Source organism: Canis lupus, chromosome 32, assembly GCF_048164855.1.
Source record: "Canis lupus baileyi chromosome 32, mCanLup2.hap1, whole genome shotgun sequence".
Classification (NCBI taxonomy): domain Eukaryota; kingdom Metazoa; phylum Chordata; class Mammalia; order Carnivora; family Canidae; genus Canis; species Canis lupus.
Genome location: NC_132869.1, coordinates 34,368,281 through 34,394,243, shown reverse-complemented (window position 1 = coordinate 34,394,243; position 25,963 = coordinate 34,368,281). Strand labels below are relative to the sequence as shown.

At 54.2% G+C, this 25,963-nt stretch overlaps 1 protein-coding gene across 1 annotated transcript in view; it reads right to left on the bottom strand.

Moving 5' to 3' along the window:
• Positions 1 to 16,944, bottom strand: part of SMAD6 (SMAD family member 6) — a 75,468-nt gene extending 58,524 nt beyond the window's left edge. The window contains exons 1-3 of the mRNA XM_072809301.1: positions 14,912 to 16,944; positions 7,179 to 7,235; positions 3,383 to 3,460 (exon numbers count right to left, since the gene is read on the bottom strand). Of these exons, the coding sequence (XP_072665402.1) occupies positions 3,383 to 3,460; positions 7,179 to 7,235; positions 14,912 to 15,731 (955 nt within the window). The 5' untranslated portion in view covers positions 15,732 to 16,944. The remainder of the gene's footprint in view (positions 1 to 3,382; positions 3,461 to 7,178; positions 7,236 to 14,911) is intronic.
• Positions 16,945 to 25,963: the final 9,019 nt, after the last annotated feature.

Sequence of the window (25,963 nt, the reverse complement as noted above, 5' to 3'; positions counted from 1 at the left end):
AAACATGCACCTAGGAGCTGATAAACAGATCAGATGAGAGTGTCCTGTTAACCACTCAGCAGAGAGCCACAACTAGAAAGTCTCTCCTGCCATCCCCCCAACCCTGCCACCCACGTGTCCTTCCTTGCCCTGGCTATTGACTGTGCCTCACAATGCCCACCACCCCCTAAAAGTGGCCCAACAACAGCCAAGAAAGTGAAGCAGCAACCCTGGAGCTGGATAAAAACAGACAGCTCCACGCTGGGCACTGGACTGCCGTGGTGTAAGGCAGACAAGACGGGTCTCTGTCCTGGGGCTGCAGACGTCCTGCTCAGGTGAGGGGCCAGCCTCTCAGCAGCCGCAGCAGCCTGCCAGGACTCAGGGAGACAGAGGGGCTGGGGCAGCTGGCCGCTGTGGCCTCTGGGTAGTCTGCAGGGTTTGTCCAGTGGTGACAAGGAGCACAGAGCTCTAGGCCTCTCGCTACCCCTGCAACCCCGATCCCCGGTTCTAAAACAGGGCCAGGCTGTCCCCGGGATCTTTTTGATCACACTCCCTTGTGCCCCCCTCCCCCATCCCTGGCAGGGTATGTCTCAGCAAAGGGGATGGGAACCCTAGCTGTGGAATGCCAGGCAGGACCCTCAGGGCAGGAGGGCTGGGCAGTCACACCGCTCAAGCTCCTGGCCTGGAGCCTGCCACTTACAATTCAGGAATTTGGGCAGCTGGCCCAGCAGTGAGCCTCAGTTTCCCCACCTATAAAACACAGGAGTCATAGCTGTCTCACTGCGTTGCAATAAGGAGTCAATGAAATGGAGGATGACTAGCTCTTAGCAAAGTGCTAAGTAATGAGTGTCAATAAATGTCAACTGTTGTCAGCAGCAGCATTATTATCTGTCCTTGAACATCAAACAGGCTGGCCTGGCCCAACACATTCTGTCCGTCAGCTTTCTAACCTCACCTCCTGCACTGCCCTTGGGCAAGCCCTGCATTCCATCCTAGCCGGATGACTCCTGCCTTCATCCGGAGACCTGTCACCCCACTGGGACTTCTCCTCACCCTGTAGGGCCTCCCTCCCTGGGCCTGTCCTCCAGGGTGATGGCATCATAACCCCTATGAGCTCCCAGGAGGCAAGTGTCAACCCATGGGCCCTCAGATTCCCACAGCACGAAGCTGGAAAAGCTGAACAGCGCGAGCCCCCAGAATGGGAGGAGATGCATGATATCCCTGGCAGGTACCTGGGTGACCACGTGAGGAATGCTCCACTCACCTCCTGAGACAAATAACCTCGAACTCAGACCAACACCCAGCAACCCCATTTGATCCCCCCATCCCCACACCACAAACCCCAAACTTCCTTCCCAGTTCCCTTAGCCCCTCAGAATTTGAAGCCACCAGGCAGCACATTTTCTCATGTGGACCATGCAGCTCTCGTCCACAGTAAGGAGCAGCAGGGGTCTGCTCTCGGGCCAGTATCACAGTGCTCAGGGATGACTGGGTGGTCATCCCAGACATAGGGGCCCTGGAGATGCCCCTCCAGAGGGTGCTCTCTCCTGGTTCTTGCAGGTGCTCTGGGGTCTGCTGCTTCCTGCCTGAGCCACACATCAGGCCAAGCTCTGGGAAGACAGAGATCAAAAGAGACTGTATCTGTGAACACACCCCAATACCTGGAGCTCTAAAGCACCTCGGCAAATGGGAGTTTCCACCATTACTGGGGTGGGAGGGGGGCAGGGGATGTCAAAAAATCACCCATCCATCCAGGCTACCCATGCCAATGCAATCCACCTAAATTGAATACATTCTGAGGGTTGGCAGGGGCACAGAATCAAGCATTCAGAAACACTGCTAAATCTCTTGCTTCAAAATTACATGTGGCTTCCTTCCACACAAGTACAGAAGAAAAAGAATGGATTCAGATGTTGACTTCTTATGCTCATCTGGTAAGGTCTTTCAAGGAAAGGCATTATAACCAAGTAGAAGCCAAAAGGCACAGAGAAGAGAACCCTCATCTGAGGAGCCCCCAGAGACCAGAAGGCAAGGGGAACCCAGAAGACCAGGACGCCGTACCAGCTGTGCCACGAGCCCTACTGTGTGACCCTGGGCAAGTCACCTTCTCCTCCAGCTTCTCGTTTTCCTAGAATCTTCGATCTCCTACGGTTGTGGGGGAATACAGAATGAACGGGGAAGGGGTCAGACAGGGGAAGTGGCCAGGCAGCCGCACGCAGCCAGCATCGCGTCCCCCTTATGGTCACAGGGAGGGGATGACAAGAATGACTGAACTTCATACAGAGGACAGAGGAATTGGAGGTACATTCAGCCCTTGTAGGATACGTTGTACGAACAGCAGCCAGGAGCACAGTGGCATCGTGGCGCACAGCTCTGCTGCTATGTGACCTGGGTCACACTTTACTGCTATTGTAAGATGACGCAGGTACAGGGGCCTGAGCAGAGGATGTGGCCCACAGGAAACACTCCATAAACAGCTATGTCATTGCTGTTGCTGTTATGCCACGAGCACGGGGGAAGGACAGCTCAGATGCACACAAACAGAGGCCTTCATGCCGAGAGCCAGCCATGCCCACTTGGGGAAGCAGCTGCGGCCCGAATGGCTGTCACGCCATGCAGCCCAGACCCAGGCCACGAGCCCCAGCTATCTTCATAGCACACCCATCCACCACACTCCCAAAGGGTCCCAGAGACCTGGGCACCAGAGTCCCTCCTGGCCCCTGACGCCCCCAAGTCACCACCAACCTCTCATTTCTTAAGGAAAGCTTGGTTTAGGTTTTCTCAGGAATGTGAGGATCCCTATGGCCAACTCTTCATTGCAGCGGGTTGGGGGACTCCAAACTGGGGTTCTCACTGCTTCCTAGCCCAGTATCCACTGCTCAGGGAGCAGCATGGAGACCACCAGCCTTTGGAGAACTCCTCACTTGCCAGATCCTCCCCCAAGCTCATTCGACCCGCTCCATTTCCCCTCTTCTGACCCTCTCCGTCCAGCCTTTCCCAGAGAGGAGACAGGAGGAGAAACCCACATCATAAATGTATACAAACATGCATGTTGTGGCATCTCAGCAGCTGGGAGAAGAGGCTCCCCATGCTAAAATGAGGGATGGAGAGTTGTGCTGGGCTTTCCCCTGTTCCACGAGAGCCAAGGGGAGACAACGGGTGAACATATGGGGAAACAGGCACTTTCAAAGTGACCATCTTTAGATCTCATTTGTACAGATGGTCCTTAACCCCAACGAAGCCGGCGACAAAGACTATGAGTCTTCCCTTTCAAGAGGTGGGAGGAAAGGGGGAAAGAAGAGGAGGGAGGAATCCAAAACGGCCTCCATCAAGCCCCCCACCCCACCCCCGTCCCCTCTGTGAAGTTCAACACACAGCAGCGTGCAAGGACAGAAATGCCAACCTGAGAATTCACCCGGGGCGGTGATGAGGGAGTTGGTGGCCTCCGTTTCAGTGTAAGACAATGTGGAATCAGAGAGATCTATGGAGGAAAGAGAAAGACAACTTAGTTGGCTGTGGGGCGCGCTCCTCTCTTTTCTTCCTTCTTGTGCATCTGCGTGTGTCTATGTGTGTGCGTGCACATGGGCACGGACGTGTGCACATGTGTCCACACGCGGGTGCTTGCAAAGGGTAACATGTCCCTCCCCGCTTTCTGATGCCACTCCATAACCTCGTCCCATGAGGAGACCAGGCCAGCCAGCCCTGGAACTTCTCTGGAAAATGCTGACTCCTGCAGCCTTGGCACCTGAAAAAGTCTCAACTACCCTGACCACAGAAATAACCCAAGTTCAGGGGACTGAGCAAGTAGCAACTTGGAGCCTCCACGGGTAAGGATAAATTAAGCCCCTAAACAATTCATAGTTGCTGTGCTTAATTACAACCATTAAAATTCTTAAAGTTGTTCCTTCTTGCTTGCTTGCTTCCTTCCTTCCTTCTTTCCATCCTTCCTTCCTTCCTCCTGCTGGAGCTGGGGAAGCTCTGTTTTAACAAGTTAGCAGCCATCCTCCTCTATCCTGCTTACACCCCTCTAATTAAGGGCTCAAGCATTTGCTCCCAGATTAACTTTTTTTCCCTCTTCCCTCCTCCACTCCATAATATCCAAACCTACTCATAGAGCAACTTTCAAATGCCTGGACTGTTTTTTTTTGTTTTTTTTTGTTTTTTTTTTTTTAGGTGTTCTTTATTTTTTAATTTTTTTATAAGTCATTTTAAGTACTTCAAATGGCATGATAATGCACAGGGGAATTTGTTTTCCCCTGTCTGCAGGGCACCGAGATGGGGAAAGGAAACACTCTTGCACGTTTTCTCTGAGCTGCTACTCAGATAAGCCAATGCCTTTCTGGGCAGGTAGACTTGCAAAATTTTTCCTCAGCTACCAGCCACGGGCTGTCATCCGTATGAGAGTCATAAGGCATGTCCTGTGAGGCTGACAGCTTGTCACCTTCTTACCCAGCTCAGCCCAGGTCTGGCTCAGCTGGTCCCACCTGGCTCAGGAGAGCCACTCCAAGCTGGGGATTCCTAGGACAGAAACCGTTAGCCAAGGCCCTGGCAAGCTAGAATTCCGTTCAATCCTGCAGGATTTTTTTTCCCCCTTCTACCACAAGGTTTGGGGAACGGGAAGATGAAACATTAACCAATTTGGGGTTTTGTTATGTTTTGTTTTGTTTTTTGTTTCCCACTTGCCAGATGCTGACTGGGTGTTCTCGGTTTTATTTTGTTTTTCGGTCTCATGTGATCACAGAGGCTTAGAAGTGAACTGACTTTTTGTTTATGAAAAAGCAACAATGCAAGGAAAAGAAAATAATACAGAAAATAGCTCGGACTATTTATCAGGGCACAAAAAAGTTATCTGCTGGTAAAACGTGTTAGGAGGGAAATAAGGACAGATAGAAAAATCTCCTTAAAATAAAAATAATACCCACCATGCCCAAGTGGGAACTTAAGTTTTGCTTTTCATATCTAATGTTCCCAGAGTGTTCAGTGTCCTGAGTCTTGCTGCCACTTTTTTGTTTGAAGTAGCAACATCGCACGCTGAACCTTATTTCTAAGGGAACCGCTAGAGAGCCGACATGGACAGCTTGGGAGGGTCCCGGGAGTGGGAACGGCTTCCACCTTTCAGGTGTACATTCTTCCAAACTCTCCCATTTACTGCTTCTAGTGAAGCCCTGACCTCAGAAGCACCGCAGTGGCTGGTGGAGAAAAACACTCCCAACCTTGATCACTGCTCCACCCCAAGGAGGGACACTGTCTGGAAGCTGGAGGTCCAGGTTTGAGTCCCATGTCTGTCATCAGTCATAAAAACCAGGACTCACCAACCTTTTCTGCAAAGGGCCCCACAGTAAATAAAATTTTCAGCCTGGCGAGCCACACAATCTCTGTTACAGCTACTCAACTGTGTCACTATCATATAGAAGCAGCCAGAAACAATATGGAAATGGGTGAACACAGCTATGTTCCAGCATGCTAAACTTGGAATGTCATATAATCTTCACACGAATCAGGAAATAGTATTCTCTTGATTCTTTTTTTTTTAAACCATCTAAAAAAGTACAAACCATCCTTAGCTCACGAGCCATTCAAAAACAGATGGTGGGCTGGAGTGTGCAGACTCCTGAGCTGTATGACCACCGGCAAGTTGTCACTTCCTCTTTCTAGGCCTCAGTTGTCCCATTTGTAAAAAAAAAAAAACCAGGATATCTGTTGATTTCCAAATGGTCGCTCTGCAGGGCCAGGCGGCGTCCTGATTTTTGCTGCTTTATCACAGGCTGACCTATTCCTTGGGGCACTGATCCTTGACATTTAAACCGAGGGGTTACATTTACTAAGAACATTTGGGGATCGCCCCGCCAATGGAACTAGGGATTTTCTAAGCAACTACTGCAATTATATTGACTTGGGAGATGCTGAAACAGGCCCAGGAGGGAGGGATGCGGGATGGCCTAGCTGAATAGGGGGGCTGCTCGTGGGTTCCTGCCTCAACGCTGCCGCTCGTTAGCTGGGGAGCCCCCCTCCATCCCTCAGCCAGATTCCTCCTCTCTGAAGTGCCAGGGTCCCACCAGATGACCTCTCTGGTTCCCTGGAGAACTAAATAAAGCTCCTCCAACCAGGGGATGACCAGCCATGGGGAGAAACAATGAGGGGATCGCCATCATTAGACCACTGACTCACAGGCCGTCATGCTACAGCCTCTGTCCTCCTAGACGGAAGAGGTCAAACTCCCGAAGGGCCCCGGTGGGCACTTCTGACTCCCCAGAGGGGGCCTGGATGCCTGAGAGTCTGTGACACTTGGAAGTGACCTCCCAGATGATGCTGACACAGGCTACTGGGAAGAGGCCTTTACCCAAAACAAAACAAAACAAAACCCACTTCTTGTGGTCACTTGGTGGAATGTATTAGCATCACTGCCGTGCTATCTGACTTTGAAGAGTCTGAATCCCACGGGAACTGCCTGGGTCACGAAGTGGCTCTCCTGGTACTAGTAAAGCCAAACTGACTCGCCCCACCCCTGGGATCCTCCACTGGAGGCTACAGCAGGGCCAGAAAACAAGCCATCGCTACTTGTAAAACCGCATGCTTTGTCTACTCCAGGATAGGAGCTGCTCATCGAGCCCCAACGTTTTCCAGAAAACACATTCCGCCTCCGAACCAGGCCTGCCTAAAGCGACATCACTGCCTCCACTGAGCTCACCTGGGGACGGACCATGCCAGGGGCTCTCTGCACCAATACACAGGCTTCCTACACAGTCCCCACTGTTGCTTCCTCCCAGGTGAACATCTTGGCTTAAAATGGGGGGGGGGGGGGGAGACACACCACTCCTCTCAACAGTGACACCATGCTCCACCTATAATGTCACAGCGCTAATGACCACAAGCTAAAGGAGAACCGACTGAGGGTTGGGGGAAGGAGAGAATAAAAGGGAGAAACACCAACCCATCTCCAATGAGGTGCTTAAGCCAAAACTCATTCATCTCCCGCAGGCCCATGTTTAAAGGTCACAGAGAGGTTAATGATGAGCGGAGGAATTTCAAGATGTAAATAGCCCGCTGCAGAGCCTGGGTCTGCTTTGGCCGAACTGTAGGTGTGTTTGGAAAACTTCGCCCCATCTCAAAGGCAGCCAGGCCTGCTGCTCGCCCCCACCTCCCCGCCAGCCCCTCAGCAGTGAGGCTGGGACCCTGGACTGAGAAGAGGACACACTTACCCAGTGGCTTGTACTCGTCGCGAGGAGACAGCCGAGAATAGGGGGGTGGTGGTGATTCTGGAAGACAGGAGACACAACATGTCACGGCTGGGGCAGGGGAACTTCATACCTGGGGGTTCAGCCAGCTTTTGATTATTGGTGTCCTCAACTAATAAACCCAGCCCCCAGGAAACTCTTGTCTCCCACCGCCTCTGCTGCCCAGCAGGAAGGGCTGCAGGCTTGAGGTTCAGACCCAGACTTAATCCCTCCTCTGCCACCTTTGGCTGTGTGACCTCAGGCAAGTTACTTCACTTCTCTGAGCCGGTCTCCCTTCTCAGCTCTAAAATAGGGATGATAATCATAAAGACCTCACAGGTTTGCCAGGAGGGCAGATGGAGACGATACACGGAAGATGGCTCTTGGTACTCTAGAAAAGTACTTGCACAAACAGTTAACTGTTGTTATTGTAACAAATGCAACGTCGGTGCAGGGCAAGTCCGAGCTAGGGCTGCCTGACAAAACGCAGGATGCTCGGTTAAATCTGAAGTTTGGATATACGTGGCGTAATTTTCAGTGTACGTATGTCCCTTGCACTATTTGGGACATACTTATACTAAAAAATTATGGGCTGCTCACCAGCAATGCAGCTTCAACTAGGCATTCTGTCCTTTTATTTGCTAAATTTGGCAGCTCTAATCAGAACTGAGTGTGAGAGATGCAGGAGCTCCTTTCCAAATCAGCTGCATTACAAGTGACATTCTTCGGGCAGGGAGGAGGGCGAGACTGGCGAGAACCCAGGAAGTCAACCCAGCTTCCCTCCCAGACGGGAGACCTTAGGCCAGTCACTTCCAGCCAGCTCTCAGCCTCAGTCTTCCCCCTTCTAAAGAGACAGGGTGGACCACAAGCTCTCCATGGCCTCCCCCAGCTCAGACCCTCTGTGATTCTTCGTTGTCTACGGTGTTTTTCTTTTAGTTTCCTTTCATTTGCCTAAAATACTCCTTCTTAAAAACATATATTTTGTCTTCAGAAGAATTCCTTAGCCTCTTGCTTTAGGGGAAGTAACAATTTGCTAAACTAAGTAACAATTTGCATGAATGAAATGACCCTTCATTTTCCCTAAATGAAACTAAACACCATCAAATCGCAAACTAAAACAAACTCTCAGTGGTAGTAAAGCGGTAATAACTATTATTAGGCAGGTATCAGTAATGACACAAGGGGTAATAAGTGTTTTTCGCAATTATAATAAGGCACAATTAGTTGTAGGCACATTTGTTTTGCTCCATACACCCAATGCAGCTTCACTTCTTCCCCACCCAGCTTTTCCAGCCTGAAATTATTTCAACAAAGTCAAGGCTCTGAGGTCGAGAAACAGGGAATCTTTTGTGGACAGGAGTTTGGGAGAAGGAAAAGTGAATCATGGAATAGCCACTGGGAGAGAAGCAAACATTTGCTGAATGCCTACCCTGTGTCTTTCTCCATGCTGGACATTTTCAACTTCAAGTATTGTAAGTGATTTTATTCTTTTGGATCTTAGGAACAGCGTGGTTAATCAGGCTTATGGGCACCTATTCTTATTTCATCCTTTCTCGAAAGTAAGTAAGATGGTCATTATTCCCATTTTACAGATGAGAAAACTGACCTGCCTGGTGTCCCCACCCAACCCCCATCCAATCATTCATGGTGGAACTGGAATTTAGGCCCTGGCCTGACTCTGGCTCTACATCCCAAAGACACAGGCAACAAGAGGCACCCCGAATCACATCCCTTCGGCCCAGCTGGACCCAGTACATCACGTATACCAAAAGTGCTCAGTAAACATCTGCGGACAAAGACAACGGTAACCAAGATAATGGAAAGTTGGGGGCCTCTGTAGACAAAGGTGTGGAAGGCAAGGCCCTAGTGGCTGAAAGGGGTGACCCAAACGGGACCCCACAACAAGTAGGAGCCACTTTGCCCACCGGTCCTCAGGCCTTGGAGGGGCTAGAGACCAGACTTGAGTGAGGACCAGCCTCTAAGGACAAGAGGCAAGATGCAAGCAGGGCTAGAGCCCCACAGGGGAAAGAGAATTGAGGCCGTGCAGTGAACACAGAGGTCGGGCCAGTGGAGGGGACTCCCTCAGGGACACACAGCAAACTGGTGGCAGAGCCAGGAGCTACAGCCAGAAGCCAGGTCTCCTGATCCCCGGCCTCGTGCCCTTTCCACTCTCCCACTCACTTATCAGAAGGCCTGTAATTCCTGTGTTAGGGCTCCTTTTGAAAAATCTGATTGGCTGCGGCTCAGGCCACACGCGGTGGGGAGCTCTGGACAACTGCCCGCCCAGATCTGTCCCCCAAAAGTGAAATTTGGCAGCCGTGGGCAGAGGCAGCTGGAGCCAGGCCACTGTCATTTCTCCCAGGGGCTGTTTATCTGGGACCCAAAACATGGAGGCGGGAGGGCAGAAGGGCTATTGAACTCCCTCTTGAAGGAGCCACCCGAGTCTCCCACCACCCCTGGCCACTCCTGGGCAGGGTGTGTCCTCATGCGAATGAGGCAGAAAGCAAACCTATGTACTGAAACGTCCATCACGCCAGCTGGTGAGGAACTGCAGAGTTTTTAGGAGGGACCTGACCGGGCCCCCACTTGCTGCAGCAGGATGGTTCGCACAGAACTGGGGAGTAACTTCAGAGGCTGGAAGCCGAATACTAAATTCCATCCTGGGCAAGTTAAAAAGTATGAAGGCCTACAAACCCCCACCCCCAGACCCAGGGATTGATAACGTCACACGGTCACCTGGCTCAGGGATTGATAACGTCACACGGTCACCTGGCTCAGCAGCTCTTTTGAACTGGCAGGGTACCTGAGGTCCGCCCAGGTAAAGGACCCATCCACGGCCACATGGAGAGGCAGAGGATGTCGTCTCACTTCTGCTAAACAAAGGGGGAGGCCATTTGGGGACCAGCAGTGAGTTACCTTTTTTCAAACAACTCGGTTCTCATTCACATACCCTAAGGCTCACAGTTTTAGAGTGTACAATTCAGTGGTTTTTAGTATATATATTCAGCGTTGTGAGACCAACACCATCATGTAATTACTGGGCATTTCCCTCACCCCAAAGAAGCCCTGACCCAGTAGCAGAGGGTCCCTATTCCTTCAAACCCCAAACCCTAGGCGACCACAAATCTACCCTCAGTCTCTATAGGTTTATCTACTCTGGACAGTCCACACAAATAGGTTCACATAATAGCATGTGGCCCTTTGTGTCTGGCTTCTTTCACTCGGTGGAATGCTTTCAAGGCTCGTCTGTGCAGCAGCACTCACGGCACTTTTTATGGCTGGATGATATTCCGTTGTATGGATATACCACATTCGGTTAGCCAGCCAGCAGCTACTGGACATTTGGGCTTTTTCCGTTTGGGGTCTATTAGGGTCTATTAGGAATAATGCTGCTCCAAACAGTACTGGGTGACCTTTAACGGGCCCATCCACTTCACTGCCACACTCCCAGGCCCCACTGCTCTGGGAGAGAGGAGCCCCTAGGTCCCTCACTCAGCTGGGCAAGGCGGGTGCTCAAGTGGGAGACAGAAGGTCACAAGAGTGCAGGCTGCCTCCAGGCACTCTATCCACTCCCCTCTTAGAAGCTAGCTACCTTCGTGCTTGCAGAAGTTGTATTGATTTTTTAGTAATAACTCAGATGCTCTAAACTTGAAGGGGAAAGCTCCTAGAGCCTCGCGGGCCCCTCTGAAAGACATGGACGAGAGAGACAGACAGACAGACAGGCATCAGACACTCCAGCCTCAGGCATCAACTTCAAGAATCTCCTCCAACTTCCTTTAGAAGTGAAGAGCAGTCAGCCAGGGGCCGAGTGTACCAGAAGGTTAGTGCTCAGCTCGGCTCAGTCCAGACGCGCCTCTGGTGAGCCCCTGGGGGGTACTTAGCCTTTAGGGATCTAGACCCTAACGTTAAAGCCAGAAGAGTTCCCAGCCTCTCCCCGTGCCTGGGAATGTTTCGGTTTGGGACAATGCCTTCCACTCCCATCTCTGCAGCCCAGCATCTTCCCTTAGGAAAGGATCCACAGGCCTCCCCCGGGGCCTCTCAGTTGCCACCCTCCCAGGGGTGGCTGTAGGTGGGGAGGGGGCCTCCCAAGCGCCTGTCCCCTCTGTTCCCCAGAACCCGAAGGCTCAACCTCCAGCCCGGGATGGGAGCCTCAGAAAAGGAGCTCCTGGCGCTTTAAGGCCGGCTGAGCCTAATTGCCCAGATTCCCCCGGCAGCCAGATAAACAGCGCGGCCGGCTGGCGCCAGCAAGAGGCAAACTGCACATTATCACCCCTTCCTCACCTCCAAGGAGGAGCTCCGAGGAGCAGGGCGGGCGGGCCGAGGGGCCGCCAGAGGGGCGGGGCAGGGGCTTGGAAGCCCAACTTGAAATTGATCTCATTTCAAAGGGATAATGCCAGGCCAAATAAAAGGAAAACTTTTTAGCCCATTCTAATTCCTATAGTCCTGGCCTGGGAACCCTGTGTTTTCCTAGGCGGCCTCCTCCAGTCGTTTAGAAGTTCTCTCTCTCGCTCTGTCTCTTTCCCTGGCGCAATTTGGATAATAGTAATTTACTGAATATAATTACAGAAAAAAAAAAGTGGTGGAGCAAAGAGCAGGAGATTTATTCCAAAGTTAATGGATACTTTCAGGAGAAAGGAGCTGTATAAACACAGGTTAGAACTGTGATTAAAGTATTTCTCCACATTTCCGTCCACATAGGCACGGAGCTCAGCGAACTGGCTTCTCCCGGGACAGAAAGACACACCAAAGGGAAGGAGAGCTGGGGGTCTGACTCCCACGGAAGCGGAGGTGCAGGACAGAGCCTGACCTGGAGGGAGGACCCCTACTTTCTGAGACAAGTGTGGGAGAGAGGGCAGGGGAGGGGAGGCAGGCCTGCCTCACCTGGAATCTGCCCATCCAACCCCAGGGAGTCTGTGTACCCCTTCACTTTACACGTGGGAAAAGAGGCCCAGAGAAGGGAACGGGCCCCAAAGTCCCAAAGCAAGCTGATGGATGGGAGCAGCAGGGGTCAGCACTGCCCAGAAAGGGGTCTCCTGCCACCTGAGCACCTGTGGGGGTCAGGTGGGCACCGGGGTGACTGGTGGGCGCCCCTCGGTTGGCCTGCTAGGTTGTCCAGTGTACTCTCCAGCCATGTGCCTGCTCTCCATGAGTGTGTCTGTCCGTCATCTGTCTGCCTGCCTGCCTGCCCGACTGCCCGCCCCACTGCCCCAGCCCTCTTCCCCCAGAGTCCTGGAAGGAGCAGTCTCCTTATCAGGATGCGCACGGCTGAGCTCCAGCTATGCACCCGCCCAGCTCTAGGAGCCAGGCTGGCGGCCAGGCAGCAGGGGTGGGGTGGGCAGCAAAGGGCTCCCCAGTGCTCAGTCCCAGCGGCCCAAGCCATCGGGCAGGGGATGAAGCAAGAGGGTCAACCTGGCGCCTACTGAAAACTCTTCCCAGACCATCAGTTCTCCCAACTGCCTCCAGGGTGGCCTGAATGGGGAGAGGGAGGAGAGGGCTGGCCAAGAGGCAGGAGGACAGACACAGCCCCTGCAACAGTGCCTCCTTTCGGGAGGAGGAAGGGAATTAAGTGCCGATGCTCCGTCTAGAATTAGATGTGGGGACTGTTCCTAGAGCCACCCACTAACCAGCAGGGAGACTGTGAGCAGAGGTTACTCATCCAAGGTCAGGCTTACTAGAGAGCCTAGGACCCGGGCCATGGGGAAGACCTGTGCCATCGCAGTTCGCCCCTCAACCTGTAGCCACCCAAGTGCCAAACTCAAACCACCACCTAAGTAGACTTCTAAGCCTGCAGGGGCGGGGTGCATCCCTTCATGCTCCCACACCTGAGCGTGCCTGGCACCTCGACTCGCAGCTGGCTCTCTCCTCCTCCTGCTCCTTGCCCACCTCCCCAACCCATCCTCCAAAGCTGTCTCCAGAGAGAGCTATGGAGCTCCTGGAGGGGATCCTGTTACCTACACATCCCACAGCACTCTGAGAGTTCAGACCCAATGACCTGGCCCTTCTTCCCCCATCTCTGCCCCATCTCCCCCCGGGGGGGGGGGGGGGGGGATTATGTTTCTTAAGAGCATGGATCCTACTCATATTTCCACTCTCCCCGCTATAGCACCCAGCATGGTGCCTGGCACAGAGTAAGTGCTCAACAAATATTTGTGGAAAGACTGATCTGGTAAGAGAGAAAAGTACCTGCCAGCGCCTGCTAACAGTGCAGCGTGGGTGCCACCAATTCTCTCCCGCTCAACAAAAAGGACCAGGGACAGGCAACCAGAAACAGGATGGACCCCCGTCCCCAGAGTGAGGGAGGAGACAGGGTGAGAGATGGGTGAGAAGGAAGCCACTTCCAGGAGAAGCTGCCTGGAAGAGGAAAAAGGGGCAGAGAAAGCCTACCATGGACCACGGGTCAGGTTCTGCCAAAAGCTCTCAAATAAAAGGCCGGGAGTGACCATGTGGGAACCAGGGGAGCCAGATCAGTGCTGCTTCTCCCATAGCTGCCTCCCCACCCCAATCAGTGGAACCACGGAAACACCTTCCTTTCCCCTCCAGCCACTACCGCACATGTGAACAAGACATCCAACACAAATCCTGAGCCCGCCACCCCTTCCCTACTGGGAGTCCGGAGATCTGTGATCTGACCCTGTCCGCACCACGAGGCTGGATGCTGTCTCTCCAGAGAGGACAGAGCTACAGGAACTCAGAGCCCTTCCAATCCCAACAGCCTTTAATCTTCCAGCAGCCCTACCGCCGCCAAAGGACCCCCAATGCCACCTAAGGTGCATACACGCCTAGGATGCCACGGCCTGAAATGTGTGAGCCCTGCAGTACAGAGGTCAGAGCAGGGGAACTGCACGCTTCCAGGGGGGCCAGAAGCCTCCACCTGTCCTCATCTCTGCTCCAGAACTCCCGGCCCACTCAGGTAAGCAGGACTGGGGGTGGGGTGTGGTGCGGGAAATCCCAGGGAGAGAACAAAGAAGGGAGGCAGTTCTCAGAGGTAAATAAAATACCTGGCTTCCTCCCCTCCTCCACCTCGGGACAGTCCTCCAGGACCCTCAACTCCAGAAAGACTGGACACAGAACTGACAATGATGGGGAGGAGGGGGGGGGGGGAGTGGGGGGCTGACATTTGACACCCAAGGGATGCTGGGAGCAACCAGGGCAAGAAGGTGGTCTCCACTCGGAGAGAGCATTGCTCCAAACTATACAAAGGAACCAGTGTGGCAATTTATGGACACTTCTGACTCTAGCCATGAACTGTCTACGCCCAATTTCACAACTTGTATCTACCTGGATATAGGAAGGTACAGCATAGGTAGGAGCATAGGTGTACCAAATGCTACAGGCCTGGGCACAGGCTGGGGGTAAACCTGGCGGGCGTGGGGTGTGGGGTGTGGGGTGGGGGGCGCGCGGTTGGATGACACTCGTGTGCGGCTTCTCCCGGGCCTGCCCTCCTCCTCCACGGCCTACAGGAGACCCCCGAGGCCGCGGAGGGACGCCAACGCGGACCCTGTTAGGTTTGCAGGAGCCTCGGGAAGGTGCCGGAGACGCGCTTCCCACGGTGGGCGCCGGGCCCCCGCGCTCCGGGAGCCCAGCCCGCGCGGGTGGAGGGCGGGGGTGGGGCAGAGGGGTGCAGCCGCAGCTCGGCCAGCCCCGCGGGGTCCCGCAGCGGAGGGCTCCCCGCGGCGAGGGGCGCGGAGGGGAGCCCCCCCGCGGGCGCGCGCGCTCACCTGGCCCGCAGAGCCGGCTGAAGTGGTAGGGGTTGCAGCACACGGTGGGGCCGTCGGCGGCGGCGGCGAAGCTGTGGCAGCCGCACAGGGGCTTCAGCTCCACGGCGTGCTGCAGGTCGGGCCAGCGGAAGAGGCGGCCGAGCAGCAGCTGCGGCGGCGCGGGCTGGCCGCCCAGGCGGAGGTCGGCGCGCGGCACCAGCACGCAGCCGCCCGGCACGCCGCCGCGGGACTCCACCGCCTCCAGCAGCGTGTCCAGCGAGCGCTCCTTGAGCCGCTTCAGCAGCGAGTACGTGACCGTCTTGAGCTCCTGCTCGAGCAGCAGCAGCCGCGAGCGGGCTTCGCGGCTCCGCCCGCCGCCCGCCGCCTCCGGGGCCGCCCCGGGCGGGGGCTCGGCGGCGTCCCGCGGCGCGCCCGCGGCGTCCCGCTCCGAGAAGAGGCAGCAGGTCACCGTCTCGCAGTCGCTCTCGGGCAGCCAGCCCGGGCCTCCCGGCTCCGCCACGTCCCGCGGGGAGCCCCCGGCGCCGGCCCCCGGCTCGGACAGGGGCCTCGGGGGCCCCCCTGCGCGCCGGCGCCTCCCCGCGCCCTGGGCGCCTCGCTGTCCCGCCGCGTCCCGGGGCCGCCGCGGGGCTACCGGGCGGACCTCGCAGCGGCCGCCGCCCGCGCCTTCTCGTGCCCGCGGGGCCGGCTCAGCGCGGCTGCCCGAGCTCCCATCCTCGCCGCCGCCGCCGCCGCCGCCGCCGCCGCCGCCTTCCTCCCGGTCGGGGACCACACGACTTCGCCAAAGTCGCCGCACCAGCCCCGAGCGTTTGGACCTGAACATACGATATCCTTTGGCGCCGGGGGTGGGGGGCAGGCGGTCTCCGGTTACCGGTGGTCCGTTCGGTCAGCGAGGCGCCGGCTGCGCGGGCCGCAGCCCCACATGAAGCTCCGCCGCCGGGCGCCGTGCAGGTCGCGCACAGCCTGTCGTCGAAGGGGCGCCGCAGGGCTGCAACATGAGGGAGCTCGCCGGGCCGGGACGGCGGGGGACGCGCGCGCGCCGAGCCGCAGTCCGCGCTGGGCCCGCGGCTACATGGACCCCGGCGGCCCGGCTGCTCAGCAACTCCAGCCCCGGCGCTGGAGGGGGGACTGCAGGCGGCGCCGCGCCCCGGAAAGACCCCGCATGGGCCGGCGAGCCTTCAGAAGTTGCGCGGCTGGTCCATGAGCACAAAGCGCCCGCGCCGAACCCCCCCGAGGCGTCGGGGCAGCCCTGCCTTGGAAACCCAAGCGCTTAACTACATGGGCTCTTCCTGCAGGAGCCGAAAGGCAGGCTTGCTGATACCCTCCGCTTCCTTCTTACTCCCTGCAAAAAGGAAGGGGGGGGGGGAGAAAAAAGGAAAAGAAAAGAAAAAGAAAGAAAAAAGAAACCCCAAACAAAAACCAAAATCCTGGAATTGCATGCACGGAAAGCCAACTCCGTCTCAGGTCCCAGGCGCTAGATGCACTTGGAGCAAGTTTCTCCTGAACGCGGGTTGTCAACACATGAGTGGAGACTGTAAAAATCCCAAAGAGCTGTTGGGGATCCTTAATTAAAAATGCAATCCACCGAGGCAGAGGTCGCAGCCCGCCCCACGCTGCGCTCGGACGCCCGGGGCGCCGCGGCTGCAGAGGTCGGCCCCCTCCCCCCTCCGCAAAAAGTGCCTCCCGGTGGCCCCGCGGTCCCTGCGAGGTCTGGCGAGGCAGCGCCCGGCGGCTCTTTCTCTCGGCTCGGCTCTCTCGCTCGCTCCCCCGCTCGGCTCTCTCTCTTTTTTGTTCTCCTCAAACGCACACTGAGGGCCCCCGGAGGAGCGCCGCGGAGTCATTGGCTGCCTCCCATCATATGCCAGTCTAGACACTTTGGCGGCTCCGCGGCGCTGATTGTTGCGCAAACAAGGTTTCAAGTTTCTTAACTCTTAAAGGAGAACACGTCCCATTGCAGGGCCCGAGGCTCCGAGGGGCCGGCTCCCGGGGCGGGCCGAGCCCGGGCTCCCGCCCCACGCTCGCCCCGGCACCCCCGCCCCGAGCCTGACAGCGCCCACGGCCCGCTGTGGGGCCCGCGTTGCGCCGCGGGCACGGATACGAGCGAGCACCCGCACACGCCCGCGCGCGCGCACACACACACACACACACACGCGCGCGCGCGCGCGTTACACAAACCACGGGCAAGCGGCGCGGGGCTCCGTGGACCCACTGAGGCTTGGATGCAAACGCGGCGCTTCGCCTCTCCCTGGCGTGTGCGCAAACTTGCAAACACGCATTGCGCTTTAGAGTTGGTGCAAACCCCCCATCCCCGGGAAGGCTAATTTAAAAAAAAAAAAAGGGTGTGCGTGAGTGCCTTCCCGGCTGGAGTCCCTGGGGAGAAGGGGGGGAGGCTGATTTGTTGGGGTAGCGGGATCCTCCGGGATGGCACGAGGTCTCCGCACCCCCCTGCGCAGTCGGGGGTCGCTGCGCCGGGCCACGGGGGCGACGCGGGGCGCTGGGCGCACGGGGGCACCGGGCTTGCCCGGGGTAGGGAGTTGCAGGGGGTGGGGTAAGAGGCGGGGAATGTCTCCTCTCCGGCTCCTCGCGGTCGCCCCGGCCCTCCCTCGGAGCTAGGCGGACCGCCAGCCGTCCCGGGCCCCCTCGAGGCCGGGCGCTTCCTCCTCCCCTTTCCCCAAATTGATTCTCTGCACCCCCGAGCGGGATGTGGATAGGGGTCGTGCTTCCCCCGCCCCCGCCCCGCGACATCTCCCCCCAGGGAAATACGAGTGAGTTGGGGGCAGGGCAGGGTCCCGCCCCACCCGGCCCTGGGGGGGCTGGGGGGCGCGGCGGCGGCAGCGGCCGCCCGGCGCGGGAAGGGTTAAGGCCGCTCCTGCCCCTGGAGCCGGCGCGGCGGGGTACCTCCTCGGGCGCGCTCGCTCGTCCGAGGGTGGCAAAAGTTCAAGCTTGTAAAGTCGGGATTGGTCCCGCGCGGAGGGAAAAAAGGCCTGGTCCCCCCCCTCCCCCCCCGGGCGCGGCGCCGATTGGTCCGGCCGCGGGGCGGGCACCGCCCTCTCCCCCGAAGCGCGGCGGCCCCGCCCCCGGCGCGGCGCCCCGCCCCTTTCCGGGCAGCAGCCCGGCCCCGCACTGAATGAAAGAAATTCCGCTACTCTCATTGGCCCGGGGCTGGGCGCCGGGCCCCGGCGGGGGCCGCTGGGGCGCGGGCGCGCGGGTCGCCCCCGGGTGCCCACGTGTGGGGCTGGCCCTTGCACTGTGCGGCCCTGCGAGGACCCCGCGGGGCGCGAAGTCCGCGTGAGCGCGGGGGGAAGGGCGGTGTGTGCAGGAAGGACTCAGAACCATTTGCTAAGTTTTTACCTGCAGCCAGGTGCTGTGCGCGCTGCGTGGTGCTCATGAAAGGAAGACCGGGCCCAGAAGCTTCCTCACCCCCATCCCCTAACCGCTCTGGCCAAATCAAAAGAGCTGTCAGCTTCTTGTTTGAAAAAATGACGATGCCTGCCCTGCGTTCTTCACTGGACCGTGAAGATCCCAGGAGATAGTACATGTTAAGCGCGCAAATCGCAAGTCAATGGCAAGATGGATTTTCGCAAGAGACTCCAACACTTGCGTAATCAGCACCCAGGAGCCCCTCTCCTGTTTCCTTTCGGGTCATTTCTCAACCCCCGGGGTGGGTGCGGGGCGGGGGCGGGGAGGAAATACTAAGAGACACTCAAGGCAATGCAAAGTATTTTCTTTTACCAGGGTAGTTGCTGGTTTGGCTGGGGATTGCAGCAACCGTAGTTCCCGCCTACTGACTGCTTACTGTGGGCAAGGCAATGTTTCAGGCCTTGTAAGGATTCAGTCATTGGATTCCCACAACAATCCTGATGGGTTCTATTATCATTTTCATTTTACAGATGAGGAAACTGAGGCACGGGAACTCGCCATTTAATTTGCCACTGACGTGAAGATAGTGTTGAGAGTGCTAAAATGCTGAAACCAGACCCGGCATAAACCAGTATGAATGCTCACCCCCAACAGCTAGAAAGTGGCGTGTGGGTCTGTGTTGCCAAAGCACGACCTTCCAGGGCAGTCACTTTCAAAATGTGGTCCATTGGACTTGCTGAATCAAAGTATTGTGGGGTGAGGCCCCAAATGCAACTTGACACTTTGGGGGTAGGTATGGTTGTTGCCACGATTTTACAGATAAGGACACAGAGGCATAGAGGCTTCAATTTGCACAAGATTTTAGTTTGCTGCAGAGGCAGAATTTGAACCCAGCCAGCTGGGGGCAGGGGATATGGTGCAGGTATGTGGGAAGCAAAAGTAACAGGGGCAGCAGGCTGGCGATGGGTTACCTTCTTAGGAAAGGCTACCTTCTTCTCTGAGTGAGAACTCAAATTTTGGCTTCTGCTCTTGCTCATGCAGAGCTGTGACGTTAGGGGTGGGGTGCCATGAGGTACCTGCTGGATGCCACGTGAGGAGCCCTGAAACCAGAGTCTGGTAGGCCTGAGTTCAGAACTGACCTTTCTAAACCTCCCTCGGCTCTCTGAGCCTCTGAGTTCTCATCTGTAAAATGGGACTGGGAATCACGCTTGGGGCCATTATCAAAATTAAATGACATGAGAAAGACGCCTCATTATAGGAAGATGCCTCTTAGCAGAGTAGTATCCGGAAGGGAAAGGCAGTGACCATCAGTTCCACTGTCCTTGGATTTCCAGGGCCCATCCCGCAGAGCACCGGCGTGCACGGTGACCACTAGAGGGTGTGTGAGGGAGGGCCCAGCAGGACAGAGCTGTGAGCTGCAGCCTAAGGGCACCCTCCTAGACTGCCCTGGGGAAAACAAGCTCCAGTTCCATGGGGGTATAGGAGAGGAGGCAAGGGGGACCCCAGCTGCTGCTCCTCAGCTCTCTGCAGCCACCTCTCTCACAAAGTAACTCACAGAGAATAAGTCCTAACCTCTCAGCTTCAAATCTGCTCCCTTCCCATGATCCTGGTATTTTCCCAAAGCACCCGGTGCTTTCTCTCTATAGTCCTTCTCACAATTCATAACCACCTAATTCCGTGTCCATTCTCTGCCTCTGGAACATGAGCCCCACGTGGGGAGAGATAGTGAAGCTATTAGGCCCCAGCCACCTGCAGCAGTGCTGAGGGACTGAGTCAGAAACAGGCCATATGAGAACACCCTGTGCCATCAAAGAAGGTAATTCACACAAGACAGCACCTGCCCGATTCCTTCTCACCAGTCCCTAGCTCAACACCTGCCCTGTAGTAGGCAGTCGGTAAGAATTCGTGGGGTGGGTTGAATTCAAATCTCTCGCTTCGCCAAGCTTCGTGCTCATCATCATACTGTGTCAAACATCCATATGCACTATCTTGTCAAATCCACCCCAAAAAAATGATACAGTGAAGAAGTAATCATTCTTACTAGACCTGTTTTTTTAGAGAAGGAAACAGAGAGCATAAGTAATTTGTCTCTGGTAACACAGTCCATTATGTGGCAGACTGGGGACTTGAACCTGGGGCTGCTTAAGCTGAATCTTCAGCCTCTTAGTACCTGGTCCTGGAAAAGAATATGTGGTCCTTTGCCCTTGGAAAGTTTCCATATTAGCTTGGAAGGCACAAGGCATGAAACAGCAGAAATCACACAAGGCAGCACTTGCTTCTTGGTGGCGGGAAGAGGCAAGCTCTAGGGGCGACTGCTTATGAACAGAAGCATCGCAGAGAGAGTCTGGGCAACCTCCTGCTATAGTCAGATGGATTCGCAAGGTGAATGATGCGTCCTCTCCCACTTCGCCTGGGAAAGTGACGGATAGACCAAGCCCCCACTTATTAACTTTCATAATGAGAGAACAACTGTAGGCCTGACTGGCTAAGTAGTATTTTCTGCTCCTTTGGAAGGTAAATCTACTTGGCCAACATGGCCCCTAATGGGGCAGTCAGGGCACCTGTAGATGGTAGACAACCTTTCTGAGGCTTTGGTGATTGCTATGGACCCTCTTTGAAAAATGCACATGTACAAGAGTGGAACTTTGTGTTTATTCGTTCAACACATCCTTCCCATGGGGTGCCAGGCCATGTTATGAGCGCGGGATCCTGCTGTAAACAAAATACAAAAAATTCCTAAGCTCATAGAGTCTAGTGGGAGGACAGACCATAAGCAAAATAACCAGGTATATGGTATATTGGGAGGTAAATGTGCCAACATTAAAAATAAAGCAGAGAAGAGGAGAGAGGAATACCAAGAGAGGGTAGGTGTGGTTCAGAGAACGTGGTCAGGAAACACTTCCCTGGGAAGGTGACATTTGAACAAAGTCTTGATGGTGGCTGGGGAACCCCTATGTCACTACTTATGAGAAAGAATGTTCTAGGTACAGAGAACACCAAGTACAAGGTTCTGGAGGTGGGAATGTGCCTGGCGTGCTCCAGGACCCTCAAAGAGGTGATACTATGTGAGAAATACTGGGGGGACAGGTTGAAGGATCATACAGGCCATCGTCAGGTCTTTGGCTAGTCCTGGTGAGCAAGTGGAGCACCCCTGGAGGTTCTGAGAAGGGGGTGGGGGGGGCATGGGCGGCCTTATTTTAGATGGCTCCCTCTAGTGGCCGTGTTGAGACTAGACTGCAGGGGACAGAGCTGGGTACAGGGACCAGTGGGTAATTGTTGCAGTGGTCCGGAGGAGACCACGCTGGCTTGAGGACCGGTGGTTGGGTCCTGAACAGATCTGAAGATAGAACCAGAGGATCCCTGAGTGGCTCAGCGGTTTGAAGATAGAACCACCATGATTTGCTGTTATATATCTGAGTGTGTGAGGACATCTCAACGGTGAACACATCTGTTGACACTTTACTTAATGTTAAAAATCAATTCGCTCTTACTTGGCCTTCTCATAAGCAATAACATCCACAGAGTCACAAATGTGCTAGTTATATTTATCATTTTAAAATGAGTACATAAGGGGCACGTGGTGCCTCAGTGGTTGAGCATCTGCCTTTGGCTCAGGTTGTGATCCGGGGTCCTGGGATCAAGTCCCACATCAGGCTCCCCACAGGGCACCTGCTTCTCACTTCTCCCTCTGGTTATGTCTCTGCTTCTCTCTGTGTGTCTCTCATGAATAAATAAATTTAAAAATAAAGACATAAAATATGTTTGTGCATCACTTAAAATTAGCCCAGGGACTACCTGGATACCTGCAATGCTGGGAACACTGATTTAACCAATCGCCAATCTCACCCATTTTCAGGATCTTTTGCTTGTTTATTTGCTTGCTTTTTTACTACTTTTTTTTTCTTTTTTTACTACTTTCTTGCAGAAAAAAAATGATTTTTTTTTTCCTGGTCCTGTCTACAATTATGGGACCTGAGACCCAATGCATTAAATGCTGGTTTATCTCTGGCCACTCCAGGCAACCTCTGCTTGGGCAGTAGAGAAGTGGTTCTTCACCATTACTTTGTTCAACCCAATAGACCTGGATTCAAATCCTGTTTAGCCACCTCTTAGCTGTGTGGCCTTGGGCAACTTCTTTTAACTCCTTTGGTAACCCCTACAACCAGGTGGGTGCCATCTTCATTCCCAGGTTATAGATTCCAGATGGAAAGCCTGAGACAAAACCTGGAATAAAAATATTGGGAAACAGTTCAGAAGATTAAAATTCTTCGCACTATGTCTGGCACCTAACAAATGCTGAGTAAATGATAGTAGCTGAAATGAGCACGGAGTCGATCTCTACCAGGGTGAGCCTGGGTGCGCAGGGTTGTTAAAACTAGCCTCTGGGAGACTCAGTTTCCTCATCTATAAAGTGGACCTACTTGGCCCGAGGTGGGAACGAGATGAATTAAGTTCTGCGGCACAGTAGGACTCAGCAGCCCACCATGAGAAGTGACCGGGAGAAGGAAGGTCGGCTGTGTAAGGGAACCAAGAGAACCCCCTATGGATCACACCCTCCACTCTCCAAGCAGCCTTTCACAAGTACAGAGCAGAAAGTGGCAGGGATAAGGGATGGCTGGGGAGATTACCCAGTACCCGGGAAGGAGGGTTACTCACTCAAGGTCACAGGGCCAGTTGCAGGGAAGCCAGGAATCCAGCCAAGGTTCTGATTCCTTGAGCTCCTTGCTCCTTCTCCCAGTGCTTACGGCCGTCTCAGCCCAAGTGCCCAGAGGATGTGGTGCAGGAAGTAGGAAGGCAGGCTCCGAGGTCAGATTGCTTGGGTTCGAATTCTGTTTCTGCCCCTGACACAGGGCCTTGTCACTTTACCTATGCTCGCTGAATTTCAGCTCCTCCTCTGTAATGATTGTACCTGTCTCATAGGGGCTGTTGTACTCACTGAGATTATTATGCAAAGCATTTAAAGTTTTTGTTTGTTTTTGTTTTTATTTTTTTTTTTTATTTATAATAGTCACAGAGAGAGAGAGAGAGAGAGAGGCAGAGACACAGGCAGAGGGAGAAGCAGGCTCCATGCACCGGGAGCCCGACATGGGATTCAATCCCGGGTCTCCAGGATCGCACCCTGGGCCAAAGGCAGGCACCAAACCACTGCGCCACCCAGGGATCCCCTATGCAAAGCATTTAGAGCTGCTACTCTCATTTGGCTCCACATGGATGATGCAGGAGAGGGCAGCGCTCTGCACATTACCAGCTTTCAGAAATACAGAATGAATGAATGGATGGACGGATGGAGGCATGAATGAGTGAAGTGCAGCAACTCTCACACGATTGTTAAGAGGGCTGGAGGCAGTTGTGCAGAGGTCGGGGTGAGGACTGTGGATTTCCTGTGGGGCAGCAGGCTAACCCCCACCCAGTAGCTAACCCACACATCCTTCTCAAGGTGGGTGGCGGTGGTGGCCTCTTGAAGTCAAAGAGTTCATTTGACTCAACGACGATGGAGAAAGGGCCTCTGGTTGGCTCAGTCAGTTAAGCATCCAGCTCTTGATCTCAGCTCAGGTCTCCATCTCAGGTTTGTGAATTCAAGTCCCATGTTGGGCTTCAAGCTGGGTGTGGAGCCTACTTTAAAAAATATATATGTTGGGGATCCCTGGGTGGCTCAACAGTTTAGCGCCTGCCTTTGGCCCGGGGCGCGATCCTGGAGACCCGGGATCGAATCCCACATCGGGCTCCCGGTGCATGGAGCCTGCTTCTCCCTCTGCCTGTGTCTCTGCCTCTCTCTCTCTCTCTCTCTCTGTGACTATCATAAATAAATAAAAATTTTAAAAAATATATGTTGGAGAAATTTATTTTTATATTGTAATATAGTCCATGTTTAATATTAAAGCTAACCCAGATATATCAAGGAATAGAATGCAGGGGTCCCATGAGCTTTTGACAGAGAAGGGAGACTTCCGATGAACGGCATCAGACCGTTGCCCCAGGCTTAACCCTGGGCCTCCTGGATGTGGCTCACCCCCTCAGCCTTCAGGGGAATATAGGGACCCTCACTGGAGAGACAACACCCACAGACAACAATGTGGCTCATTTTACTTCAACAGGTTTCTACTGGGCATTTGCTAGAGGCCAAAGGTATTTTGTGAACATACATACAGTTATGTAATGCCCCTCGGGGACTGGGAACTTATTCAAAGAAATGTCTGCGTTCAGCAATTCCTCTACACCACCATGGCCAGGGAGAGCCTTCTAGCATTCCTCTCTGATCCTGAGGCTCCCAGATTGAAAACCCTTTAATGGATCCTCATGACCAGAGCATTCAAAAGGACCTTCTAGACCCTGCCGGCTGCAGGTCCCATCTCACATCCCCCTCCCACCACAGGGACCCTGACCATGAGAGGGACTGCTCCTCGAACCGCCCCAAAGTTCCCCTGTGTCCTGCTCTCTGACATCCAATCTTCACACATGCTGATCCTTCTGCCTGGAATGCCCTTCCTTCTCTGAACAAACGTTCTCTCTCTCTCTCTCTCTCTCTCTCTCTCTTTCTCTCTCCCCAGTGAGAGGGCCAAGGCTATCTTCCTTGCACTGTCCTAGCGTTTTTACATCCCTCCTTCCTGGGCCAAGAGTGATTTGTCCACACCTGAGAGCCCCTTGAGAGCTCAGCCTGAGTGCTCCTCATCTCTCAACCCCTCATCTAGCACCCAGGAGGTGCTAGAAACTGGGAAGTGGGGATTTCATTTTTGATAGATACAACGGTCCCAACTTGTCTCCCTAGAGCCATGCCCACACCTGCTGACATTACTGCTCCACTTTCTACAGATACCATACAGATGTGCTTGCACGGGAGTGAAATGATGTATACGCACAGTTACATATGCATAACTTACAGTGGGGGATTATGCTCTATAAGGTCACTTTATAAGAAAGAGATTGAACAACCCTAACTTTATCTGTAGAGGATCTAGTTAAGTAATAATGGAAATCACCCAGTTGTGGAAAAGAGGCCATTTTCAGTATGAAAAAATCAAGATAGCAAATGATGCACAACAATGTGGGCAAGGGGCACCTGGGTGGCTCAGTGAGAGTCTGCCTTAGGCTCAGGTCTTGAGATCAAGTCCTGCCAGGGAGCCTGCTTCTCCCTCTGCCTATATCTCTGCCTCTCTCTCTGTCTCTCATGAATAAATAAAGTCTTAAAAAAAAAAAAACAATGCAGGCAGTATGCTACAATTTGCGTTTTTTTTTTTTTTAAGTCTCATGTGCATACACATAAACTATCTTGGGAAAGAGGCAGGATAAGCGGGTCAAGGCAGTTGTCTGTGGGGTTGGAGAGTTTGGCTGGGGGTGGAAGCCAGGTGAGATGGGGATTATTTTTCAACCCATAACTGTTTGGTTATTTTGTTTGCTTCCTTGCTTGTTTTAACTCATTCTATTAAATAGGTATTGCTTACACATGGTGCAAAATCTAAACAAGGCCAAGGTTCAGTCCAAAAGACATGTCCCTCTTTCTCCTGCTTCTAGCCCTCTTGGTTTGCCCTCTTTGGTACCTTCTGAATCTCTGCAACATGGGCAGAATTAGCCACTCAAAAATAATTAAATCCAGTATTTAAAAAAAAAAACAATCAACTGAATTGGGGCACCTGGGTGGCCCAGTCAGTTAAGTGTCCGACTTTTTTTTTTTTAAGATTTTATTTATTTATTTATTCA